The sequence below is a fragment of the Nothobranchius furzeri genome, chromosome 19, assembly GCF_043380555.1.
Source record: "Nothobranchius furzeri strain GRZ-AD chromosome 19, NfurGRZ-RIMD1, whole genome shotgun sequence".
Taxonomy (NCBI): domain Eukaryota; kingdom Metazoa; phylum Chordata; class Actinopteri; order Cyprinodontiformes; family Nothobranchiidae; genus Nothobranchius; species Nothobranchius furzeri.
The window spans coordinates 25,475,569-25,494,114 of NC_091759.1; the positions used below are offsets into that span (position 1 = coordinate 25,475,569).

The 18,546-nt window shown below is 51.5% G+C and overlaps 2 protein-coding genes across 2 annotated transcripts in view; both read left to right on the forward strand.

Annotated features, from left to right (window-relative positions):
* The window catches only part of nedd9 (neural precursor cell expressed, developmentally down-regulated 9), a 23,925-nt gene continuing 5,379 nt past the window's right edge, over positions 1-18,546 (forward strand). Inside the window, exons 1-5 of the mRNA XM_015974182.3 lie at positions 1-235; positions 12,571-12,876; positions 16,267-16,365; positions 16,629-16,766; positions 17,406-18,539. Of these exons, the coding sequence (XP_015829668.1) occupies positions 224-235; positions 12,571-12,876; positions 16,267-16,365; positions 16,629-16,766; positions 17,406-18,539 (1,689 nt within the window). The 5' untranslated portion in view covers positions 1-223. The remainder of the gene's footprint in view (positions 236-12,570; positions 12,877-16,266; positions 16,366-16,628; positions 16,767-17,405; positions 18,540-18,546) is intronic.
* On the forward strand, positions 4,242-12,563 carry LOC139064317 (nascent polypeptide-associated complex subunit alpha, muscle-specific form-like). Its single transcript, XM_070547718.1, has 3 exons — positions 4,242-4,279; positions 4,338-4,404; positions 4,654-12,563. Exons 1-3 carry the CDS (start codon positions 4,242-4,244, stop codon positions 6,535-6,537), a joined length of 1,989 nt encoding a protein of 662 aa, XP_070403819.1. The 3' UTR covers positions 6,538-12,563.

Genomic DNA, 18,546 nt, shown 5'->3' on the forward strand with positions numbered 1-18,546 from the left:
CGGAGCAGCGGTCGCGCGCAGCGGAGCAGAAAGCGGTGCAGCGGCTCCAGCTCGGTCCTCTCCGCGGCTCTCCGTGCCTTCGGCTCCGGGTCGGATGGATCTGTAACCCGCTGAGAGATCAACTCCTCCGCTCTGCGCTTCTTCACATGCGCGGGCTCTTCTCGCCTTTCAGCGGATTAGAGTTGGTTTTTGCTGGATTTTATTCCCCGCCAGAAGCAGCAGGATGAAGTACAAAGTGAGTTCCGCTTCTTTCTGCTTTTCCCGTTAAACGCTGGACGTGGCGTGGTTCTGACTCAGCCCAGAAGCTGTAAGCGTTCAGGTCACTTCTCAACCTCCCAGCGGAAACATCCAGTTAGGTGGAAGTTTTTAAGGGGAGAGACTTGGCAGAGGAAACGCTGCCAGGTCCTTCTGAGCAGGAGCCCTGCAGCCCTGGAGCGCACGGAGGGCACCAGGGGCCAGGCTGGGCCCCCCAGCAGAACCAAGTGAGGGTAAAAGCTCTGAAGCAGGGTGGAAAGCTCAGGTTTGGGTGTTTGGCGTGGCCGACAACACCGCTCAGGTCTGTAATTTAGTGGTTGGATGATGAGAGTTGCAGACTGGAAACCAGTGACGCCATCCAGGGCCGTAGTGAATTACACCACAGGCACAAAAACAGTCGGAGCAGAGAAACCAGCACCTCCTCCACTGCGCTGGACCTCGTGTGTAACTAAACCCAAACACTGGCATCTAGTCCAGATGATTAAAATGCTGAAACACGTCTGTGGTTCTGCTTCTGGGGTTCAGTCGTCAATCACAGCCATGAGCTGGAACCCGTTTCTGTGTGAGGTTCTGCTCTGTTTGGGTCTCCTGGTTCCGGTGTCACCCCACGTCATGCTCCGAGCGGACTCACCCTCCTGTTGAGTGCACGGGAGGAGCAGGACGCAGGGGTCAGTGAGTTACAGCAGGTCTCCATGGCAACAGTGATCATCATAAACAGGATCAGAGGATTGTGATAAACACGACCCACAGCAGAGCCGTGCACGCTGACATGTTGTGTTTGTAGATATCAGGAGGTTGTTTCCACTGCGCTTATAATAAACACACACACACACACACGCAGGCAGGCAGGCACGCGCGCGCGCGTCATGAAAACACAGCCAGAGGACATAAAAACAGCCACTCAGGCGTCACATCAGCATCATCAGGCTTCAGCTGCTCTGTTCCTAGCGTCCATCGGTCGTGTACAGAAACACGAAGGTGAGATGTTTCCGACAGGTGTTCAGGTGTGACGGGGATCCTCCACGGGTCACATGATCCCCTCCCCGGTAATGAGTCCACTCTGGTGGACACACAAGAGATTGTTGCTGTTTTGTTTTATGAGGTCATTTCTCTAAATCCGGTGTACTTACGGCATCCCTTTACGTTCATTAACATGCAATAATTAAATCTTGAAACCAAAAGTCAGACATTTTATTGTTAAAGTTTTTAAATCCTAAATATTGTGATGTTGTTATTCAACCGTTTGAGACTCCGCCCACCTTGCTTACATAATCCCAGAGGAAAAATCGCCTGGCGTTCGGAATCGGCTGCGTCGGCGTGATTACTGCTAATTCTTGCTAACAGTAGCAGGTCTGCCATGTGGACGTTTTCACGTCTAAAATCAGAATTTCCTAGATAAGCAGACTTTTTAAATTGATTTATCACATTTATCTAAGTTATTTGAGACCAACTGGAATCGGCACGCTAGCTCCACAAGAGCTGGTATCGGCCCTCAGACCAGAATCGGTGCACCTCTGGTTTTTCTGAGAGGTTTGAGCAGATTTCTCTTCCTGATCAGCACTAGAACTTCTGCCGGTCCCAAACTGAAAACAACGCGTCATAAATGGAATTTGGCACGTTCAAAAATGTAAACAGAAAAAGGAGCTGCTGTAAACGTTCAACAGTTCAAATCTCCAGTTTTACAGTTACATGAAAAAGGTTATAATTAAATTTAGTTTGACTTGCAAAGCTTCTAAAGTTTAAATGATGCGTCGGGAGCAGCTTCCTCCAGATCAGACGCTCCCAAACAAAAAAGCCCAGGTCTAACTAACCTAACAGGAAGTATTTATAGAACAGTGACGCTCCGGCTGATTTTATTGGAATGGTATGAAGTGTTGGGATACAACCCTCCCCCCCACCCCCCGCAGAGTTCCTGGGCAGCTGATGTCAGTGCTGCAGAAATAGGAGCGATGAGGTGGACCGTCTGAGCCCGGAATGTGTGTTTTCCTCCGAGTTTCATGGCTGGGACTGCGGGCAGCGGGCCAGCGGCGCTGAAGGAGGGCTGACATTGTTCTGGGGGTGAGGAGGAGGAGGTCCTGAAAGGCTCTGGAAAAAGGAAGTGGTGGGGTGGGGGTGGGAGGTGGAGGGTGAGAATGGGAGCGTTCCAGGCGACGCTTCGTTGTTTCACTTTGTTAATGAAGGTTTTCTTTCCCAGACGTCTGTTTGAGTGTCGGAACAACGAGACGTTTGTGTTGGGATTTGTTCAGCGGAAACCCGTCGTCTCCAGATGACGCCACGGTGGAGGAAAGTGTCTTTTGTTAATGAAGATGTTTAGATGAAGGTTTCCTTGGATTCAGGTGCTGGTTTGATTCATTCGAATCACCAAAACCTTCATCGGGTCCTGAGATCTGGATCAGGACCCGATAAACCACATCCTGGATCCAAGCTGATCTTGGAGATGGGGAGAAGGAGCTCCATCAGCCTGGAGGAGCTCAGAGAGTAGCTGCTGCTCCTCACTGCAGGAGGCAGCTGAGGTGCTTCAGATTCCTCCTGGTCTCTCCTCTCTGGAGGTTCTTCTGGAGCCAGACCCAGATCCCTCTGGGGGGATCCTTAAAACCTGGGAAGAGATTGGGATCCTCCAGGAGGAGCTGGAGGGAGTCTGGACCTCCTTGATCTTGTTTGTGAGGGTTCAGGTGTCCGACGTCCTGATTGAGATCATCATTAGAAAAGCACCGATGATGGTTTCCAGGGCCAATCCCGATGTCAGAGCTCAGACCTGCTGATTCCTATTTCTGTTCCTGTGATGGGATCGTTGAGTTTCTGATTGGTCCATCATCTAGAATACTGGCCGATTTCGGTCATCAGATGATTTTTTTTATTGATAAGAATGAATTTTCTGAGGCTGTATTTTTTATTGTTAGCAGAAACAAATAAAAAGTTTAGATGAAAGCCTCCCTTAGACGATCTCTGGACCTCCTGCTCCTCCTGTTGAGGAACCGCCAGCAGAACCAGACGATCTCTGGACCTCCTGCTCCTCCTGTTGAGGAACCGCCAGCAGAACCAGACGATCTCTGGACCTCCTGCTCCTCCTGTTGAGGAACCGCCAGCAGAACCAGACGATCTCTGGACCTCCTGCTCCTCCTGTTGAGGAACCGCCAGCAGAACCAGACGATCTCTGGACCTCCTGCTCCTCCTGTTGAGGAACCGCCAGCAGAACCAGACGATCTCTGGACCTCCTGCTCCTCCTGTTGAGGAACCGCCAGCAGAACCAGACGATCTCTGGACCTCCTGCTCCTCCTGTTGAGGAACCGCCAGCAGAACCAGACGATCTCTGGACCTCCTGCTCCTCCTGTTGAGGAACCGCCAGCAAAACCAGACGATCTCTGGACCTCCTGCTCCTCCTGTTGAGGAACCGCCAGCAGAACCAGACGATCTCTGGACCTCCTGCTCCTCCTGTTGAGGAACCGCCAGCAGAACCAGACGATCTCTGGACCTCCTGCTCCTCCTGTTGAGGAACCGCCAGCAGAACCAGACGATCTCTGGACCTCCTGCTCCTCCTGTTGAGGAACCGCCAGCAGAACCAGACGATCTCTGGACCTCCTGCTCCTCCTGTTGAGGAACCGCCAGCAGAACCAGACGATCTCTGGACCTCCTGCTCCTCCTGTTGAGGAACCGCCAGCAGAACCAGACGATCTCTGGACCTCCTGCTCCTCCTGTTGAGGAACCGCCAGCAGAACCAGACACTTTGGTCTCTGGGTGCTTTTTATACCAATTTAAGGAGGAAATTTCACCTGCAGATTAATCAGCTGTGAATGATGTCGTAATGTTTTAGCCAATCAGAAACGATGTCGTCTGTTTGGACGAACTCGGGTTTTAATTTTCACGTAATGAAGGTGGATGAAATAAAAACGTGTATTTTTGTTTAAATATCATAAATGTACACAAAAATAAACTTTGTTCGTTACATTTGTTGTGTTCCGACTTTCTGACAGCATCCAGACGTCGTTATGAACTTCTCCGTCATTCAGTTGAAGATTTTGGGAGTGTTTCTCCTTTTAAACAGGATATTTGTTGGTGTTTTGGATATCTGGGTTTTTCTGTAGGCCGTCGGATTCTCCGTGTCTCCGCAGGACGACTCGTTTGTCTTTGTGTCTGACATCTGCTGCCAGCGTGAAATCAGACAGACACTGAGGTGAATCTGCAGCTCGTTGCTGATTCTTGCATGTTAAACCGTCTCAGCCCCCCCCCCCCCCCCCCCACACACACACACACACACACACTCACACACACACTCACACACACACACACGCACATTCAGAAGGATTAGCGTAGTCTCTCGGGAGTACCAGGATGCTCCCGTTTGGCACCGAGCTCAGAGATAATCCCCCTCTTCTCTTTGGTTGATTTGAATGTTTTTAGCCTCAGGATGGTTCTCCTCCTGCTGTAGGTCCTCCTCCTGCTGTAGGTCCTCCTCCTGCTGTTGGTTCTCCTCCTGCTGTTGGTTCTCCTCCTGCTGTTGGTTCTCCTGCTGCTGTTGGTTCTCCTCCTGCTGTAGGTCCTCCTCCTGCTGTTGGTTCTCCTGCTGCTGTTGGTTCTCCTCCTGCTGTTGATTCTCCTCCTGCTGTTGGTTCTCCTCCTGCTGTTGGTTCTCCTCCTGCTGTTGATTCTCCTCCTGCTGTTGGTTCTCCTCCTGCTGTAGGTCCTCCTCCTGCTGTTGGTTCTCCTGCTGCTGTAGGTCCTCCTCCTGCTGTTGGTTCTCCTCCTGCTGTAGGTCCTCCTCCTGCTGTTGGTTCTCCTGCTGCTGTAGGTCCTCCTCCTGCTGTTGGTTCTCCTCCTGCTGTTGATTCTCCTCCTACTGTTGGTTCTCCTCCTGCTGTTGATTCTCCTCCTGCTGTTGGTTCTCCTGCTGCTGTTGGTTCTCCTGCTGCTGTTGGTTCTCCTCCTGCTGTTGGTTCTCCTGCTGTTGGTTCTCCTCCTGCTGTCGGTTCTCCTCCTGCTGCTGTTGGTTCTCCTCCTGCTGCTGTTGGTTCTCCTCCTGCTGTCGGTTCTCCTCCTGCTGCTGTTGGTTCTCCTGCTGCTGTTGGTTCTCCTCCTGCTGTTGGTCCTCCTGCTGCTGTTGGTTCTCCTCCTGCTGCTGTTGGTTCTCCTCCTGCTGCTGTTGGTTCTCCTCCTGCTGTTGGTTCTCCTCCTGCTGTTGGTCCTCCTGCTGCTGTTGGTTCTCCTCCTGCTGTTGGTTCTCCTCCTGCTGTTGGTTCTCCTGCTGCTGTTGGTTCTCCTCCTGCTGTTGGTTCTCTTCCTGCTGTTGGTTCTCTTCCTGCTGTTGGTTCTCCTGCTGCTGTTGGTTCTCCTCCTGCTGTTGGTCCTCCTCCTGCTGTTGGTTCTCCTGCTGGTGTTGGTTCTCCTCCTGCTGCTGGTTCTCCTGCTGCTGTTGGTTCTCCTCCTGCTGTTGGTTCTCCTCCTGCTGTTGGTTCTCTTCCTGCTGTTGGTTCTCCTGCTGCTGTTGGTTCTCCTCCTGCTGTTGGTCCTCCTGCTGCTGTTGGTTCTCCTCCTGCTGTTGGTTCTCCTCCTGCTGCTGGTTCTCCTCCTGCTGTTGGTTCTCCTGCTGCTGTTGGTTCTCCTCCTGCTGTTGGTTCTCCTGCTGGTGTTGGTTCTCCTCCTGCTGCTGGTTCTCCTGCTGCTGTTGGTTCTCCTCCTGCTGTTGGTTCTCCTCCTGCTGTTGGTTCTCTTCCTGCTGTTGGTTCTCCTGCTGCTGTTGGTTCTCCTCCTGCTGTTGGTCCTCCTGCTGCTGTTGGTTCTCCTCCTGCTGTTGGTTCTCCTCCTGCTGCTGGTTCTCCTCCTGCTGTTGGTTCTCCTGCTGCTGTTGGTTCTCCTCCTGCTGTTGGTTCTCCTGCTGGTGTTGGTCCTCCTCCTGCTGTTGGTCCTCCTGCTGCTGGTTCTCCTCCTGCTGTTGGTTCTCCTCCTGCTGTTGGTTCTCCTGCTGGTGTTGGTCCTCCTCCTGCTGTTGGTTCTCCTCCTGCTGTTGGTTCTCCTGCTGCTGTTGGTTCTCCTCCTGCTGTTGGTTCTCCTCCTGCTGTTGGTCCTCCTCCTGCTGTTGGTCCTCCTGCTGCTGTTGGTCCTCCTGCTGCTGTTGGTCCTCCTGCTGCTGACGTCTGGGCCGGTTCGGGTTTGGGTCAGGGAGTCGGATTTGATGGACTTTACAGTAAAAGAAACCGAAACCAGACGTTTTCAGCAGATTTGCTCGACTCAGATCGGTTCGGGCGGTTCAGTTTCATCATCAGTTTTAGGGGTCAAAGTTCAGGCTGAGCCGTCAACAGGAAGAATCGGACCAGGGAGAAAAATACAATATAAATACATTCCCAAAGCAATTCCCATCACCCGCCAAACATTAAAATATAAGACCTTGTGTTGTTGAGGAGTGTTGGTTATAACAGTATAGTTACAGGTGTAACTACAACAATACAGCTGCAGCTGTAACTATAATCAGACTCAGAGCATGTTAAGGTTTGATCTGACTAATGGGGCCTTCGGGTTGTCGGGGAAACTCCCTGATTATGACATCATTCATGATGAAACAGCTCCATATCCTGCTGAGGTGATGTCATGTTTCTATGAATCACCGACTCTTGGCATCACACCCAGATAGCTGTATGGAAAGCCGAACGTGACATTTTTCACCCTTTCATGCTGTTAAAAATGATTTTCCCTCCTCTAGAGACGATTCCACCAGTATGGAGTTCAGTTTGTGCCAAATGAGAAAACTAACGGTGTTTCTACTCGTGACCTCACCGGGAGGAACGTTTGTGTTTCCCAAACCCAATAAAAACGTGTTTAAGGTAGGGCTGCTCAATTATGGCAAAAACAATAATCACGATTATTGTGACTGAAATTGAGATCTCGATTATTTAAGACAAATTTTCAATTTATGTTGATTTAATTTGTTTTTATTCAGTCATAAAATTGCTCAGGGCACAATCAGGACAAAAATAAGAAACAAGATGATCACTAAAATAACTCCTGATTCCCAGTATAAAAAGACCAATATACTTATAGCTCATAGTTTATGACCCAAGGGCTATAGACCTTGGTTTAACTCATGTAAGTCTAACCAGTACAGACCCAAATACCAATATCTGGCAAATACTGACAGCAAGAATTATTCAGTGGCATTCATAACAAATACATGCAAATAAATTGATGTTCACAAAATTTTGCATAACATTTATTGAGTCGTGTCTAGGTGCTGTAGGAGCGTGCACTAGCACCGTGTCCTCAGAGAGATTAGTTATTATTTATCAGTGTGAGGAACTTATTTCTACCTTATTTATAACCATGTATGTACAAGTCCATCAGTTAATGTAATAATTGTCCCAACCACAGCTGCACCCCCCAACCCGGTCTCAGCAATCAGGGGCAAGCTGCACGTGTGTTTAGCACGCGCACATTTAGCTGTTTTTATCGGCTCAGAAGTCCGCAGGTGCGGTGTGTGTCATTCACTCTGGTTACTCCAACAGGGAGCCAGCTCCAAGAGCTGTGTCTTTAGCGACCGACACATCACTACATCATTCCCTTTCCTAAAGTCCTGAAGAACGGTCCGGAGTGCAGGCGGAGTGTTTAGCTAACCTGCAGGAAATGTCGACGACAGTTATCCAGAAAGTAGCTAAGGGTCACCAGAGATATTTCTGAGATGTTCGCTAGGTACCTTTAAGATTTAAAAAGTCAAGAAGGGGGTCTGAAAAGCTGTAAGTCACCAAGTTGGCAACACTGTGGGAGGAGCGCTTCATTTGCAACTTGGGTTGTCACGATACTAAAATTTCTAACTCGATTAGATACTGGACAAAAAACTCGATGCTCGATTTCGATACTAATTAAAAACACCAATTTATTGAACAAGTTTATTCAAAAAATAATATTCCTCAATTTATATTGCAAAAATTAAATGTTAAGAATTAAGTGTGTAAAGTGCTTAAACCTTTCAAGTATCAGCATTTTTTAAAACGTGCATACAAAAACTGGTGAAAGTTAACACTTTAAATCATGAATTGTCTCACTATATATACACTATTAGCAGAGTGATGTTTTGCTGCTTAAACTCTGTTTAAGGTGCATTTTTGTCATAAGATGTAATGCCGTATGTTTTGTTCTGTACTTTTGAACAACTCTGTTGGTCAATAAAGGGAGAAAATGAATTTCTCCACAGTAGGACAAAGGTACATCTACCGGTAATCTTAATGAAAACAGATTGGCGCACGGCAGTGACGTCATTAAAAGCGCCGGTTAGATTAGCCGCAGCTAGTCTGTTCACGCCTAGAAATCCCAGACCCGCTCCAAACGAACAGGGGAATCCTGTTAATGATTCCTAACAAAACCTTTCGACATGAAGATGTTTTGGTGCAGATAATGTCTTATTTCGAGGCTGCACCATGGGCGCCCGTCCACACCCGTTATATGGATATACGCAGACGGTGATTCGGCGATGGATCTAAATACCCCGGGGAATCCAAGTAGTACCAAAGTTGTCAGCGTGAGTAAACAAACGTACTGCATGCTAGAAATTAAGACCGGGTTGCAATAAACGGGAGTTTCCTTTAAGCACATAAGCGTGAATATACAACTACGTGTCGGACTTGGTATGCTAATTAAGTTGGGCTGTGAAGCGCCTCCAAGTTCGCTGTTTATGTTTTTGTTTATTTATTTGGCAGACAAAACTTGGATCGGAGACAACTCGCGTGGAAAATTGCTATGTAGCCATGCGGCGTCTTCTTCTGTTTGTCTGGGAGGCGGAGGCTGCTTTACGGCATCTGGCTGTCGTGCGTGTCGGTGTACTTGAAGAAGGCTGTGTATAATAGTCCATAATATCGATACCACAGGGATGGAATATCGTATTTAGATACCACTTTTAGCATCGATTTATATCTAGGTATTGGTTTTTTTGACAACACTATTTGCGACTCAGGGCAGCACAAGTGGGAGGAGCAACTAATCGGCTTGTTTTGTTTTTATAATCGTTCGAAACTCGGATCGTAATTGGTATTAAGGTAAACCAGAACCATCGGGTTGGAGCAGAAACTGGTTTCGGTGCATGAGGGCTGCATCGGTGCATCCCTACCAAACACCACTGATCTGTTTCCCACCAGCCTCGGCTCTCGGGGTTGAACCAGTACCAGCGGACCGGGTCGGGCCACGTTCCCGTTTCTTGTGCCGAAGCTTCTAAGTGTAACTGTGTTTACACATGGCAGAACATCAGGAGATCCCACCCTCCTGGAAACGGCCCGAATAAAGAAACAAGCCTGCACTCTGCACCGTTTCCCATGAGCCCGACCTACCAGAACCTTTACATGGCCCATTTATCCGAATGGGCTTTCACCCGCAGCTCGCCGCACTCGGAGGAGCGGCTCGGAAAAGTCATCAGGTCCTCATTACCGTCATTACTATAATTAGGTTCTATATTTAAGCCCGTGAAACGAGGCCAGATGAGTGTGTGTGTGTGTGTGTGCGTGTGCGTGTGTGTGTGTGTGTGTGTGTGTGTGTGCGTGTGTGTGTGAGACTAAACCCCCCCCCCGGGACCTGCTGCAGTGGTATGGGTTCTGGAAGCAGGTTGTTTAGAATGGTTGCCATGGCAATCCTGGTTTCTCCCAGGTTTTTGTGTTTCTGTGTCCAAAACCGCCGTCGTTGGTATTAGAATGACGTTTGGACCAGAGAGGAACCAGAACCACCCAGAGAGCTCTTACTGGAACCAAAGGTCTTGCAGCTTGGCGCCAAGAATCACGTTGGTTCTGTTTGGCTAAAGGTCAAAGGTGACAGATCATCTGCTGCTGTGGCCCCAGACTCTGGACCTCTCTCCCTCTGAGCCTGAGATCAGTGGACTCAGTGGTCTCCTTTAAACTCACCTGTTCAGGCTTTTGTATGACCTCCATCACCTCCCTCACCTTGTTCTGCTCTCCCTACCTATTCCACCTTCCTCAGGATCCACTGATTTCCCTCTTTCCTGTTCACTCTCTCTCTCTTTCTTAACATTTTTTAAATCATAATTGTCTATTTTTGCTCATTTTAAATATATTTTTAAAATTTTCTAAATTATTTTTTATATTTTTACATTTATTGCTTTTGCGAAGCGCCTCGTGGTTTTTATCTCGAGAGGCGCTATAGAAACGATATTTTCTTCTTCTTCCGTTTGTGCGGATTCAGCCAGGATTCTGATCCAGGTCCGAGTCTCCAGAACCACCGAGCTGGATTTCAGCTTTGGCCTTCCCGGTCTGGTACCGTCGTTTGTCTGGGTCAGAGGTTCGGGTGCGTTCGTGGGCCGAGGAAACCGTTTCTATGCGTGTTTACTCTGATTGGGCGACGTGTTTGAATGTCGGCTGGTTCACAAACCCGCTGATCAGATCTGTTTGGTGATGAAGCCGAGTCGTAGAACTCCTCCTCGTCATCGCTGCTCTTCACCACTCGGTCGCTGACTGCAGCAAAACAAGACTTAATGTAAAAAAAAATCCAAAACATCAAATCTTGGTTGTGAAGGTTTAAATCTCCAGTTTTATTTGATGAAGCTGACGCTTAGATGTATGTCTGTACAGGAAGACGGACTGTTTGCCATCCTGCTACAGGAGCCCAGAAGGGACAAATAAAACTTTAGTTGTCGGTTTGAAGTAGAAGAATCCAGTCTGAGCCTGAGGACGTAGAAACGTTCTTCAACCTTTGAACGCGATAAAAACTCATCGGCGTGACGACGAGGACACGCCCAGTCGCCTCCTCCTGGCTTCAGACACGTCTGCTGTTACCGGTGACCTTTGCCCTCAGATATCTGATTCACTGGTTACAATGTTTGCGTGTTTGAAACCAGTGAGAACCTGTGAACAGCGTCAGCCCATTTCCTTGGATCTGTGTGGTCCCTGAACTCACCACGACGTCACACTCAGCTCAGCTCAGGGGGGAGGGGAGGTTTCAGGCTGAAGATGGTTTTAGATGGAGATGCACTGATTCTGCTTTTTAAAGCCGATACCGATTTCTGATTCTTGACCTGCTGCTCCAGATTTCCCTCTAAGACGTGAACGGTATGCAACTTTTAAAGTTTCTGATTGAACCTGATTGGATCCAGGCCTCCTCCTTACCTCAGTCATCCCTCGGCGTGGTTCTCCATCAGGAGGAGGAACAGAAGAAGAACGTTGGCTCTAAATAAAGCCTCCAGCAGACTGACGGGAAGCTGCCCGTGGTTTGGTTTGGGTGCTTCTGCGTTGATGCCAGCTGGGCGCAGATATTCTGGTCGTTGTTGTTTGGTGTCAGTGTGTTCAGGAGGACAGAAGGCATGTCTGCTCCCGCTGCTGGCTTAACCTCCTCAGCGAGGGTCTGGATGTTCTTCTGCATCAGGATAATTGTTTATCTTCGTCAAACACAGACCCTGCAGGCTTGTTCTCACGTGAGGGAGGACGGGTCAGAGCCGCGGCCTTTATGACCCTCAGAATAAAATACGATCAAATGAAGGAACCAAGTTCACAAAGGAGTTTCCAAAACATCTCCGAACTTTCGCCGGGGTTCTCGCGGGGCCTCACCCTCCGTCTGTGTTTACGCCGGTATCTCACAAGCCTGATTGTTCAGTCTGTCCCTGAACTCACCACGGTTATTTCCCATGACCAGATTCAGGTTTTATCATAAGGTGAGTTCTGTAAACTCCAGTTCCCTCAGATGAGTCAGAATGGGTGGGTTAGGAGGTCCAGGGCGGCCGGGCCCACCAACGGTACCAGAAACAAACCCACGGCTCTCCTGGAGCTGTAAAGGCTTTGTGTTCTGATCAGAGATTATAATCTGATTTAATCCTGCAGAGTTTCTTCTTCCTGTTTGTTTTCTTCTCATTCCGACCCAGACGGATCCAGAACCTGGAACTGCCAGGTTCTGGATCAGGCAACGTGCCCTTGAGCAAGTCACGCACATCTTAATTGCACCTAATGGGGCGTGCACGGCTGGAAGTGCACGGCCGCTCTACGAAGGTTGAAAACAAGCATTCGTGCCCGTTTCCTCCCTCCTGCTGATGCGTTTAACGAGCTAATCGGTCCTAAATGCCGCGGCGCTGGGGGCTCGTTACCCATGAGCCCTCACCAGACCTTCCCAAAACCCTGAGAAGATCCTGTCAAGTTCAGGTTCAAGCGCAGCTGAAGGTCGCGAGGTCGTGTGACTGCACGGCCTTTAGCAGCTGCTGGGGGCGGGGCTATGATGCCCTACGGGGTCATGATGGGAAATGTTCACCAGCTTTATTTGTAATCACCAGATTTAAACATGGATGAAAGCTGTGGTGTGTGTTTGAACCGTTCGGCGCGTCTAACAACAGTTTTGTTTCTGTGGCTGCAGAACCTGATGGCCAAGGCGTTGTACGACAACGTTCCAGAGTCTCCCGAGGAGCTGGCGTTCCGGAAGGGGGACATCCTAACCGTCATCGAGCAGAACACCGGCGGCCTGGAGGGCTGGTGGCTGTGCTCCCTGCGCGGCTGTCAGGGCATCGCTCCCGGGAACCGCCTGAAGCTGCTGATCGGACCCATGTTCGAGGCCCAGTCGTCGGGCGCCGCCGCCCAGGCTCCTGCTCCGAGCCTCCAGCAGCAGGGCCTCTACCAGGTCCCACCGAGGAGCACGCTCAGCGCTGAGAGCGCACCCAGCAAGGTGAGAGCTGCTCCCTTTATCGGCTAATCTGGCAGTTAGCTTTCTGGTGAATCCAGAGGAGGAATTACCCAGCAGCTTATGGGGTTTATTCTGATGAGATTAACGGAAAAGCTCGTCATTAGAAGCAGCTGCAGAGGTAGGATGGAACATGAGCAACCGGTCCAAGACCCTGGCCCGGTCCAGGTCCAGGTCTCCTAAATCTTCTGGTCTCCATCACTTTTCCAATGAGCAGCTGAACTTCTGCCTGCAGGAACGGGTCATGTTCAGACGGTCTAACCGGGCCGGTGAGACCCGGTTAGCTGCTGTTAGCTCGTCCTCATCCTGCTGCTGCACCGCTCAGCAGACCTTCAGGACAGCAAGCTCTCACCTCTTTCCAGCCTTCAGCTGAAGCTCAGGATTCCTGAAAGTTTAAGCTCTCCTCCTCCTCCTCCTCCTCCTGCTCCTCCTGCTCCTCCCCCCCTCCTCCTCTGGCAGGTCTGTGGGAACACGAGGAGAAAACTTTCCCGGTTATTCATCCGTGTAACTTCTCCAGACGTGATCGGATTAGAATTAGAACCTGAAGAGGTTTTTAGTTGAATCAATCCGGTTGTTGCCGGAATGATCTCAGGTGTGTTTCAGCACCTGTCGGCCATCCTGGGGGGTCCAGTGGTGATGAAGTGGGTGGAGCTCAGATCCAAGGTGATGGACGATCTTCTCCCTGAGATGCTGGATGAACCCCATCCCGGCCTCCTGAGGTTTGGCGGCTCCTTCCTCTCTGGCTGCGGATCTTACGGCCACACAGAAAGCCCGTTCATGCAGAGCAGCCTGTCCCGGTTCTGCTGTTGGCTCCTGTTCTGACTCAGGCGTTTGGGTTAGATTTCTGCTCTCATCTGCTCCTCCCAGACGGCCCGTTTCGTCTCTGTTCTGATCCGATCAGCTGACTGGAGCCATGAAGAGGTTCTGCTGCAACAAAAGGTTTGATGAATTCCAGTAACGGCTCCTGGGTCACGGGGGCGTGTCGTCCGTGTAGATAAAGGTCCGGGTAGCGTGTAACAACAGCTGCTCCGGCTCCCGATCAGGGACCATCTCCTCCGGGACCTGGACCCATCCTCCAGCCCCTCGGATCCAACTGAAGGTCCTAAATGATCATCAGCTGCAGATGCGGAGCTTCGGACTGATTTAGTCCGATCCCAATAAACATTTCCAGGTTTTCTCAGAATTCTGAAGACCAGACTAAACGATCCCAGATTGTCTGAGCGGCGTAAACTAAACTAAAAGCTAACATCTTTGGTTCGGTCGACTACAGATTTAGATAATTTAGCAAACCACAGGCGTGAGACGTCTAGCCCTAAGCCATGATCCTGGTGCTTCGTCTTCTTCCAGGATTCTCTCATCTCAGACATGTCCACTAAATGCCCACGACTTATTCCAGATTATCACTGCGAGGGATTAAAACGCTGCTTTGATCTGAGCGGCTGGTTCTGATGGGACCCGTCTGCTCTGTTTGGGCCAGACGTGCTGTGGTGCTTCGATGAGCTGGTTTGTCCTGATGGGTTAGGGAGGTGAGGAGAGAGAAGCTGCTGCGTGTCCGCAGCTCCAGCTGGAAGGAAGTGGTTTCATGTGTCGAGCAAACGAAAAGGTGTCAAATGATGAATTTCTGAGAAACACTAAAAGTCTGACGGAGCAGGAATAAACCCGGACGCTGCCGCTAAAAGCTTTCTAGGTCTGAAACTTCCTGCTAACAGGAGCGCTCATCAGCTGGCCTGGATCTTTACGTTTAAAGCAGCTTTTGTTGGAATCCCGGAAGACCGGGGAGCGTCGCTCAGCTCCGCCTGCCTGAACCTGAACCTGCTGCTGAGTAAACACGCGGCTGCTGCAGGCTTCTCACCTCCGTATGGGCGGGGGGGGGGGGGGGGGGGGGGGGGTCAGCTCACACCTGAGCGGGAACTGATGTTTGCTCACTTCCTGCTTCACTCCATGACGTCATCACTCTGTGACGACTCAGGAGGTGATGTGGACATGTGCCCTCCAGCAGGTGCAGCAGCTTTGAGATGACAGGCTGATGTGTGACGGCTCCCGGTCAGAGGTCATCCGGAGACACGCTGCTAAATTCCTGCTTCAGTCCCATCCGGATGACGCTGCCGCACGACGTTCAGACGCCGGTCTGCCGGAGGCGGGTCTTGGTGTGAACGATCAGCTGGTCCTGGTAAAGCCACGCCTCCTTTAGAGGAACTCGAACCACGCAGCGGCTCTCCTTCAGAAACAAATCTTTTAATTCACCGTCTTCGCCTCCAGGAATCTTTTCCAGATGTGCCAGAGCGAGCTGTGATGCATTTAGGAGCCCGTGGGAAAAGCTAAACTCACAGTACTTGGTGCAGAAAGCCACCTTTGATCTGATACTCGGGAGTTAAGATGCCGTCACAAGTTGGGTTTTTGTTGTTTAGTTTGACTCTAGGACGGTCTGGAGCTCCCTAGTTGGGATGCTGCCCCCGCGACCCGGACCCGGATAAGGGGAGGAAGACGACGACGAGTTTGACTCTTTTTTAACTCAGAAGGGACCAATCAGGGCTTCCCGTCATCTCTAGACCTGTTTGTGGCTCGTTACCGCGGCGACTGAGCAGTAAAGGTCTTCTGGTGTTAGTTGTTCCTCTGGCGCTTTAACCTGTGCCTCTCAGCGCCGACCCTCAGCGCTCTGCCGCGCGATGCCTTCACAGACAGGAATGTGGCTGTGAGCTTCTGGAATCACTGATGAGAAACATATGGAAAACCGTCAGTCAGACTCCAGCTCACGTGAATGGAATTCCTCCCCATAGAAGGAATCTCGTTTTCCGCTCCTCTCCGTCTGGTTCTGAGGTCACATTCCACAAATGCCACCGAGAAGCTGCTTGGATCCGGACCTGCTCCGAGGCCTGCGGCCGACCCGGGGAGCCTCTGCCAGGAAGTCTCAAGCATGGATCTGAGCCTGAACCCTGTAGTGGGGGTCAAGGGAGGTGAGCTGGGCTCAGGAAGGACATTCCCAACATTCCTCTTGTCTTTGAGGTTTGGTAGAGTAAACGAGACGGATCAGGAGGTGTGGAAAGCCTGATAAGCGCTGACGGGAAGAGGAGAAGGCTAACGGGGTCATATTAAACGTTTGGGCTTATTTATCATGGAAGAACTTTCCAAACGGCGTTTTGGTGCGGGAGTTTAGGGCGGGGGTGGCGTTGGTACCCGAATCCCTCAGCGCTGTTCTCTCTGCAGCTCCGAGTTCCCGTTGGCGAACGGGATTCCTGCGTCGGGTACGGTGAAACGAGGAGGGGCGTGTCCAAAAAGATCAGCCTCACATGCTGCGGGGTCGCTCGGGGACGAGGAATGAGCCGAGCGGTGGGAGAGTCTGACGGGCTGTTTCTGTTCTCTGCTGTGATTGGACAGGTGGTGGTCCCGACCAGAGCGGGACAGTCCTACGCCTTCGGCCCCGGACAGCACAACCAGCAGGACCTGTACGACGTGCCGCCCAGCAGGTCTCAGGGGGTAGGTGTCCCCTCCTGATGCGTTCTCCACCTGATCAGGAGGAGGAGGTCCTGTTGTGACCCCGGTGTTCTGACCCAAACCCGCAGCCAGAGAAAATCTGTAGTTCCCTCCTGAACTCCAGGCTTGGCTCAAAAACCTGGAAACTCAGCCTTTAGGCATCAGATGACTTTTATTATTTATTCCTAAATATTCCATCTTTTTGCTGTTTGAAGCTGCTGAACTCTGTTTTTAATCCTTTTCTAAAAGCATCTCTTCTGTTTCAGACGTACGACGTTCCGCCAGGTCACATGTTCCTGAGTCAGCCGGGCGGAGCCAGGAACCAGGGAGTCTACGACGTTCCCCCGTCTCAAGTGGAGCCCAGAACACAAGGCGTTTACGACGTGCCCCCGTCCTCGCAGGGGGTAAGAGCGCAGCCCCCGAGCCTTTTACTGTCGGTAGTAAATGAGTCGGTGACGTTTATGAGATTCCTGCGGCTCCTCTGAGCGAGCGCCTCGGCAGCCAGTAGAGTTCCCAGAGCTGTGGCTTTGTGTTTAAACTTCATCTGTCAAAAGGTTTCTATTTCCAGAAGCTCTTAGATTTCATCAGAACCGCCGAGGCGGTTTGTTAGTAATAACATGAAACACGCTCAGACCCGCTCTTACTCCTAATTACAGCTGGCTGCTCCCGTCTCGCTGTTCCAGATGGAAATCACTTACAGCCCACAGCCTAATTCCCCCCGCTGAGCTCCCAGGATGCTTTGAGGCAGAGCGGTCGGGTTGCAGCAGGGTCAGAGCTTCGCCACAGTCGGGAACGTTTTAAACGCGTCGCTTTTTCCCGAGTAGCCGGGAAGCTGCTGCTGCTCAAGCTAAATCCAGGCTGGAAAACTGGGAAGTGGTGTGGGAGCTCTGCGGGACCATCCGTAAGTCTGGAGCAGACTCGGATGACTTCAGGATAAAATCCTGAAATCCCGTTCCGTGCCCGTTTGAGGTTCGGGAAGGAGATCGGACCGGCAGAGTCTGTTTCCTGTTGATCAGAATCTCTAATCATCTTGTTGTCCACAGATCTACGCGGTGCCCAGCTGCAGGACCAACGCAGCCCTCCAGGAGGGGAACTACGACTTCCCACAGCCCCTCAAACACAAACAGGAAGGGATCTATGACGTCCCGCCCCCTTCCCTCACCAAGCCCACCCCCAACCATCAGTCTCCTTACGATTTCCCCCCCAGCCTCGGGCCTGCCGCCCTCCGCCAAAACCCGAACCCCGACCGGAGCGAAGGCATTTACGATGTTCCTCCGACGGCTCTCCTTTCGGTTCTGGACCCCCAGCAGGACGTTTACGACTTCCCCCGGGGCGTGCCGGCCCCCCAGCTCAAAAACTCTGCCACTGACGGAAGCAAGGGAATCTACGACGTTCCAGTCCAGGAAGCTCGCGCGGTAGCGGACGTGACAGACAACGTGAACCGCCTGTCCTTTTCCAGCACCGGCAGCACGCGCAGCAGCATGTCCACGTCCTCGTCTTCAGCCGGGTCCAGCTCCGAGGGACGCCTGGTTCTGGACGTGGACGCTGCTGTGCAGAAGTTGTACCGCCTGCAGCAGGCGCTGGACCTCTCTGTCGGGGCGCTGCATTCAATGACAGCTTCCCCTCACTGGAGGACATTCCCGTTCATGGAGCGCCAGGCCAACGACGTCCGTGCGGTGCTGGATCGGGTCCGGGCCACCGTGGTGGACTTTACTACATTCTGCAGAGGAGCCGCGGCCAACGCCACGTCTCTGTCGGACTCCAGCCTGCACAGTAAGCTCCGACGGCAGCTGGGACGCCTGGAGGACTCTCAGCAGATCCTCCTGCAGACCTATCACGCTCTGGAGATTTCCAGCTGGGCTCAGAAGGCCCTGGCCTCATCCCGACCGCACCACCACAAGAGCGACGACCTGGACCGCTTCGTCATGGTGTCCAGGACAGTTCCAGACGATGCCAAGCAGCTGACTTCCACCATATCTGGGAACGCTGAGCTGCTGTTCCGACGGACGCACGCGGACGGGTCGCTCTCTAGCGGAAGCACGCCTGAGGAGAACGACAACTACGGCGGCCGGACCAAGGCCTTCCCCGCCCCCCCGGGCCAGGACAAAGACAGCATGAACAACAGTGAGAAGTGTGTGAAGAGCTGGATGGAGGACTACGATTACGTCCACCTGCAGGTCAGAA

Excerpts from the sequence above, each read along its gene's own strand:
- LOC139064317 (XM_070547718.1), top strand. The coding sequence starts at position 4,242 with ATGAACTTCTCCGTCATTCAGTTGAAGATTTTGGGAGT. Across the intron at positions 4,280-4,337 it reads CAGTTGAAGATTTTGGGAGT|GCCGTCGGATTCTCCGTGTC; the intron begins GTTTCTCCTTTT and ends GTTTTTCTGTAG. Across the intron at positions 4,405-4,653 it reads GTCTGACATCTGCTGCCAGC|CCTCAGGATGGTTCTCCTCC; the intron begins GTGAAATCAGAC and ends GAATGTTTTTAG.